General features: G+C 45.5%; 1 protein-coding gene across 5 annotated transcripts in view; it reads right to left on the bottom strand.

Moving 5' to 3' along the window:
• Nucleotides 1-1,950: 1,950 nt before the first annotated feature.
• SEC31A (SEC31 homolog A, COPII component) overlaps nucleotides 1,951-7,573 on the bottom strand; it is a 40,660-nt gene continuing 35,037 nt past the window's right edge. For all 5 annotated transcript variants that reach the window (XM_077177020.1, XM_054633193.2, XM_077177017.1 and 2 more), the window contains 4 exons: nucleotides 6,150-6,422; nucleotides 5,641-5,760; nucleotides 3,457-3,528; nucleotides 1,951-2,550 (listed from right to left, as the gene is read on the bottom strand). In XM_077177020.1, coding sequence (XP_077033135.1) covers nucleotides 2,371-2,550; nucleotides 3,457-3,528; nucleotides 5,641-5,760; nucleotides 6,150-6,422 — 645 coding nt within the window. In that variant the 3' untranslated portion in view covers nucleotides 1,951-2,370. The remainder of the gene's footprint in view (nucleotides 2,551-3,456; nucleotides 3,529-5,640; nucleotides 5,761-6,149; nucleotides 6,423-7,573) is intronic.

The following is a 7,573-nucleotide window of genomic DNA, read 5'->3' as shown; positions in this document are numbered from 1 at the left end:
TGCCATCAGACAACACCTATGCTGCTCAGAATACATCCTTGAATTTCCTTCCATCCCTTCTTACAACTCTGCAGCCTTCGTTGGTGTTACAAAGGTATAAATCTCTTCACACTCAGTGAGATCAAAATTAGGCTATTTGGGGCCAAATAATTTTACCAGCCTAACTTGGCAGGGCTTCATTGCCTTCTGTAAATGAAGATGGCCATTTGCATTTATCCCATCAGATGGGTGGTTAATTGCTTGGCATTCCTTGAAGATATGAACAGACGGCGGCACAACCGATAATTCATCTCAGCTGCCCTCAGGAGAGAAGCAGCAGATTTTTGCATCCACTCCCGTTATGCACTTGGGCAGTGCTGTTTTCCTGAGCTCCTGACAGTGACTGAGGTGGAAGACAGCATTTTTTTTCAGCAAGGAGAGGAGATGACTCCATTGCTGACAGTGTCCAGGCCATGGTGCAGCATCAGGGTACTCTTAGGATACCATCACCTCAAAATCCTCCTCATTTCCCTCTTATCTGGTGGTCTCATTTTTGACCACTTCAATTTCCAGACCAAACCCACACCTGGCCAGTTCATGTCATATTTGTTCTCATGTGACACTGCTCTCTAGTTCCAATCAACCTGATTCCCTTGTGCTCTTCACAAGGGGAACAAGCACAGTTTATTTAATTTCTTCCCATTAAATAAACTCTTCAGTCCTGTCCCTGGCATATGTGCCTTGCTGAGTCCCTTCTCATTTGGCATTCTCTTTGACATGGATGCAAGTCTGATGAAGGTTTGTGTCATTAAGCATTCCTTGGCTTTCACAGGAGATATTCCCAGCTAATTACTCTCAGATCCTGCTGCTCTTGTTCCCAACTTATGAGCTTCCAATTTACAGCAGTGATTTTGCCCACAGCCCTGCACCAACATCAGTCTCCCCAGTTGTCACTGCCAGAAACAGCAGCTTCCCAAAATATGGAACATCTGCCTGTCCTTCACAAGTGCCAGTGCATGCCTCCACTCCTGCTCCATGTCAAGAACTCCCAAAAACACTCAGGGAAAGCACATGCAAGGCCAGCTCCTGAATTCCTCAAGCATTACCTCCTATTTGCTGGTTTGGCCCTGAAGTACTGAGACTGCTTTTTCTTTTCCTTGCTGAGCAGTGCATCACAGAAAGCACAGGACAGCCCAGCACAGCTGCTTTTCACCCTGCTGAGGGTTGGGTTTTTTTTATTTATTTCATTCCTGTTTACCTTTGAATGTGTTCTTTCTTTTAAAACTTCTTTTCAACCTTGAGTCAAGACACAAAGGTGCCGAATACACTGCTATAAGTTCACTTACACAAGAACACTTGTAACACTGCTTAGAAACCTATAACCTAGATCAAAATATTCACTCCAAGTGTTGTTTAAACTCCTGAAATAAGGTAACTTCAAGTTGAAACCTTGTGTTCACCAATTTTAAAAGCTTATGAAGTAAGAAAATGCTGGAAAGGAAATAAAACTGTTTTGCCTAACAAATCTGTTTGAAGTCACAGAAGCCAGCAGTGATTGACATTGTTATTGAGATTATTTCTTCCAGTATGCACTGCCAAATCTACATTCCACAAGGAGTGATATTTTAGGTTAATGCAAAACTGCTTCTTTTGTTTCCCAAACCCAGCCATTTCTTCCAAGTGCTGATCTTTGTGTGTTGTACACAGACCGTTTAGTGATAAAAAGAGGAAAAACAAAAGTATTCTCATGCCCAGGACACAACAGAAAGCAGCCCCACTGTACTCCAGTTCAAAATCCCTCTACTGCACTTCATAGAGACAAATTTTAATAAATTTACATTTATTGAAAATATCACATTAGCTTTTATTTTGCTCATTTGCCCCAGTGCACAATTAAGCTATTTAACACGTAAATGGTAATAACAGAACTGCAAGCAGCTTCATAAAATGAAAGACCAAATAGACTTGTAACATGATCAGACTGTTTTTAATCTGGTGGATAAGGAACAGTGGGGTGGAAGGGAAGAATCTGTTTTAGGGTCCAATACACAACCTATCTTGTTGTTTCAACACATACATCTGTTATTAAAAGCCACTGTTGAGCAGCGTAACATGCACCTAAAAATTGACAACGTGGGACATCACCCATTAAATATACTATTTGTAGATGAGAATCGTTAGGGATGGGAAAAGGATTAAAATAAGAAGAAAAGCACCAGGGCTCCACAGCCCTTCTAGAACCAGGTACTTTGCAGGGAGGGTGTAATGCCATTTGTCAGCTCTACTGCGCCATGCTGCGAGGACGAGCGCTCGGTCCATTTCCCGCATGTTTGCGGCAGAAATGCACTTCTTTGGGAAAGCAACCTCCAGGGCTTGGCAATGGGGTACACCTCACACCCCCAGTTTGTTGGCCTGGGTGAGGACAACCTTGAGGACTGGCATGAAAGCAGAGGTCTCGCTGAAGTTGCTGGTGCTGACGATGTGTGTGTGGATGTTCAGTCCCTCCTGGTAGTTGCGGGTCTCGATGCTCTTCACAATGTTGTGCAAGCCACTAATGATGGTCGGAGAGAGCTGCAAGGAAGGCAGGTCAGCACAAAGGAAAGCAAAGGAACCGGGAAAGCAAAGGAACCGGGAAAGCAAAGGAACCGGGAAAGCAAAGGAAGTTCTGAGTGTGGTGCTTGGCTCTCAGGAAGGTGCAGCACTTAGCTCCTTTATTTGGATAGCCATCTTCAGAGCTGCACCACACTGGGAACAGTCATGGAAAAGTCTAACAATAGACTTCAACCAGAATGGAACCTTCTCTGCAGTACTGCTATGCCCTGCAAGCCTTCCCTGCCTGGATGCAATTCCCTGGGGTGGGAGACCTGCTGTGACACACTCCTGGCAGCAGAAAAACCTGCTGAGCTTTTTATGCCTTTGGGTACGGTTAATTGCTCAGCAAATGTGGCCTGACAACAAGAGGATTACATCACTCTAATCTTAAGGTACAGAGACATTTAAGCACAGTCCTTTATTCTGCCAAAGCCTCCTGAAAGGCTTTGGAAAAATTACCAGATCTTCAAAAGTACTTGCACATCTCCTTCCAGTGAAGTCACTGAGCCTCCAGAATCAAAGTCCCCTGGGTTCTGTTCTGACCCCAGGCTGTGTGTCTCAGTTCCTGCCTGGAGCAGGTGCCTGCCTGGAGAAGTGGTGCCTGCTGCAAGGAGCTCTGCTCTTTGGCTCAGCACAGCCTCTGCACAGCACCATAAAACTCATGACACAACAATCCCAAAACAACACTGTAAAGTCTGCACAGGCATGGCCAGGCACAGAACTGGCTGATTTCTAAGAAATCCATGCAAACTTCCAATAAATGGATGTGGAGCACACTTCCAAAGAAAAAATGAGCACCTGCTACATACTGCAGAAGTAGTATTGCACCAATGAAGTCATTGGTCAGATGTGATTGAGGGATGGGGGAAGTAAAACAGAACTTACTGTCTGTTCCCTAAGTTTGTCATACAGAAACTCCAGGCGTTTATTTGCATCATCCAGTTTCCTCTTGGTTTGCTGCAAGACAAACACATCGAAGGACAGCAATTTTTAGAATACCAGACCAATCTGATATCATGGCAAATAGGTCCATGCAGCACATCAAATTTCTTTCTCAACATTTTGCTAACACATTGTTTGGATTCTTTGTTCTGTACTCCCCTGATTTTGCTAGGAAAGACCACATGACTGTAGTTCTCCACATGTGAACTCTTCAGCTGTCTACAGAAAATAGAAAACTGCAGAGGTGCACCCCAAAAGCCACTAGTCATTTGCAAACCCCACTGGCATAGCTGTTAAGAAAAGTGACAGAATTCTGAGTTGCAGCACAATTTTTTTCCTATGGCTCACTGAAAAAGCATAGTGATAACTAGATAAAATTCTTACTTTTGAATGAAGTATCCAGCAATATCAGTGAGTTTATTGGCACATGCAGATTCTCCAGTTCTAACTGTGTACAACTCAGTCATCATTTATGACAAAACCTAATTATATTCTTCCTCATGTGATTAGTAAAGCCAGCAGTTTGTCTGTAAGTTTTTAGTGTCAACAGAAAAACTAATAGCCTACCAGAAAAGCTAATAGCCTGACCCAGTCTGTCCTTACAGACACTTTGTGCTTCTATGACTTTTATAAAGTAAACCACCCACTGATGTTCCTGGAATTATTTTTGCCACTAATTGCCTTTGCTTTTAAAACAACCCCAGTACATTTCATCTGGAGCTGCACCTGCTGGAGAAATGAACTTTTATCCACTTTTTTAAAAAACAACATCTAAAATTGTAGATTTCACTCCAGAGTAATAAAACAGTAATAAAGCATCAAGGTCACAACTGCAGGAGCACAAAAAAGCTGCTGGTCAACAGCAGCAGAAATGGCATCAGTGCACAAGAGTAAGTGGAATTTCCTCCTAAATCAGTCTGTGCATCAATCCATCTGCACTCAGGATAACTGCCATTTTCCCTGGCAAGAGGAAATGTTTCTCTGGATTAAATAACTGCCTGGAGAAAATAAAGGCTGTGGGAATGCTCTAGCTCAAGGGTGAAGACCAACTGCTGGCTGCTTGCTGTGCTAGAAATTAGGGAAAGCTGTTCAGATGGCATAAAGGAGAACACAGCACATGGATCTTGGGCCACATGCAGAAACTCCTCAGCAGCAGTTATGTCATCAAGGAACTGAGATATCTAAGGAAAAGTCCCCCAGGAGGAGCAGGTAAGAAACCCCAGTTCTTCTGGACTGCCTAACTCTCAGATGCATGACCACACAACATTAGTTTCAAAGCCCATGAAAAGGTGCAGATGCTATTTTCATTTTACAGATGGTCAGCTAGGACAGAGAGGAATAAATTGTGTCTAGGAAACAGCAAGACATCTCTCCAGCCAAATCTGGTGTAAGTGCAAACTGCTGTTCTCCTCACTCTTTAGTTCCTATTCCCATTTTCCCCTTCAGAATGCAATAGCTGAGCAGTGCCTGTATTTGCTCTGACAACAACTGATGTGTACAGTCAGGGTGGTGTCTCTTGTCTCTGTGGGCTGAAACACTTTCACTGCCTAAAAATATCTGGGACTTAACAAGAAGCAAGCAAAATGTGTTGGCAGAGCAGAAAAGCAATCCCCAGGTGCAGATATGAGTGGAATGCTTTTGCCTTCTCTGTCTGGGGGAAGGGGCACTTAGAGGAAGCAAAGGTCAAAGGGAATGCAGAATCCACTATATATACATACCAACACATACACCCATGTATGTAATGCATTCTACAGCCTTTAAATAAAGGATTTTGAGCACTTGAGTGATACTGAACTGACAGGAGCATGAGTCTGTGCTGCTGACCGAGCAAATTCAGCACACAAAGCTCTCTGCATGCCACCAGCACCACCTTTTAGCACGTGGCAGGCATGAGCTGAACAGTCAGCAGCTGGGCTTTGTGGTGCTGTGTAATTTACTGGCCATCAGCAATAAATGAGAAGCTTTGGGAGGGATAGCTCATTTACAGGCTACTGGCTGCCATGGGAAATGTTTCCCTATCCAGCTCCAGGCTGTGTTAAAGCTGTTAGCCTATCCTTTCCCAGGTAACTGTTGTTTCCCTTTGAAATGAGCTTGTTAGCAGAAATCACAAGTCACAGAATCACCTACCGGATCGGAGGCACACAGCAGGCACCTCTGGATGAGAGCTTCAAAAGTAGTCTTCAGGATAAGGTGCTCCTCAGGGATGGGCTTCTTGGTGATCTTCTCTGTTGGCAGTGCCTGCACATGCTGAGCAACAGAGAGCAGGTGAGGCTTTTCCAGGTCACTGTGCCCACATGTGGTTCTCAGCTAAACCGAGTGGCATTATTGCCCAGCTTGGCACAACTCCTATTTCTTCCCTGGGGCTGTGTGGAGGTGACTTTACCAGCACCTGCTGTTGCTCCCTCTGGGAAGCTGTGAAAGTTGCAGAAGGAAGCAGCTTGTTGGCCCACACTGACTATAGGATTAGTGCCATCTAGGTAGAGATTAGAGCAGCAAAATGCCAGCACGGTGTAAAGCCAGTGCCTACAACTCCACAGCACACTTTGCAGCTACAAGAAAAGCCTGGACAAGAGGATCCTGCCTGGCAGGCTCTACTGCTGGACAACCCAACCCATGCAGTGCTGGGGCTACCTTACCTGGATGGCATTGCCAATGGGGGCCCCCGGGGCCCCCTCTGTGCTGGGTTTGGAAGCAGTGGGTGCCATGGTGGATGGCCCCAGGGGCTGGGCAGCAGGCTGGAAGCCCCCCTGCAGCACCATCTGCCCTGCAGGGAGGTGGGCAGGCTGGAAGCTGGGTGCACTGCTGGGAGGTGCTGGAGCCTGGGGCTGCTGCATCTGGGACTGCGGGTCCGCCAGCGGGTTCATGATGGGGGCGGTGATGGGCACCGGGGGCAGGAAGTTCTCAGGGACCTGGGGAAAAATAGGGCATTCATGTTGGGGGGGCTGCTGCAGGCACTGCACAACACCCAGCTCTCACAGACTTCCCAAGGCACAGTGATTGGGAGCGTGGGATACAGAAATAGCAGGGGCAGACAGCCCAGATGTCGCTCTGGCTGACCAAAGCCATCCCTCTGCTGCACAGTGAGTGCCTTGTGCAGCCCAGCCTGCCCCTGGCCACAAGAGCTGAGTGCAGCCACCTCCAACCAGAGCCACTCTCCCTCAAACCACAGCACTATTAGAAGAGAAAACTAACCCACACCTACATCTATTCTTACTATTGGGTCATTATATTTAGACTTTTGTGTTTCACTTTCAAGGGTGTATTTTTGTCCATGCAGTACAGTACGTAGGTCACAGCCAGCAACGTGCCCCAGTAAAGCTTCTGAGAGCCTTCCAAGCTTCTGGCACACGGGTCTGCACTAAGGCAGATTTCAGATTCATCCTTGAGCATCTGCCAGTCTTTACATAGGGGGTTTTCACAAACATTTGGTACAGGGAAGAAAAAAACAAAATGAGCTACTGGCCTCTGCTACACATGATGCAGGAATCAAAACAACAGAAAGGGCTTCCATGGGAATGTGCACATTTCTTCAGGTGTGCATGGAAAAAAAAAGAGGGAAGATTGCAGGACCCTGAATGAATGATGCTAGAATTGAGCTAGTGGTTTGGGATAGGAAAAAAAAATTCCCAATCCAGCAACAAAGTCAATTATAAAAGAAATGAATCACAGCAATAAACTTTTGAGTGGTGAATAAGTTGTTAGTTAGGAGGAAAACAGCTGAAAATTCTGGCTTGAAATGCCAGATATTTCTTCTTTTTTATAACAGTCCATGTGGTGAGTCATTTTATAATATCCTAAACCACCCCTTAGACAGTGGACAGAAGGGAAACAAACATAGAAACATGACTGACAGATTTGTTAAAAACCCAAGAGGGAATGCAACAAACACATTCCTCATTTAGAAGGAGCCATCTTGCAAGCCTTGGCTATGGCAGAAATTCTGGCTGTGACACACACACACAACAGAAGTAGCAAAAATCTCGTGTGCACAAGGCTGCTTCTTGAGCTCTCTGTTCCAGCAGTTATTCTGGCACTAAGAGTTCTCTATCCAGCCTCCTAA

This window comes from Agelaius phoeniceus, chromosome 4 (assembly GCF_051311805.1).
Source record: "Agelaius phoeniceus isolate bAgePho1 chromosome 4, bAgePho1.hap1, whole genome shotgun sequence".
Classification (NCBI taxonomy): domain Eukaryota; kingdom Metazoa; phylum Chordata; class Aves; order Passeriformes; family Icteridae; genus Agelaius; species Agelaius phoeniceus.
The sequence above is the reverse complement of the archived record's forward strand: the minus strand, read 5'-3'. Positions and strand labels throughout refer to the sequence as shown.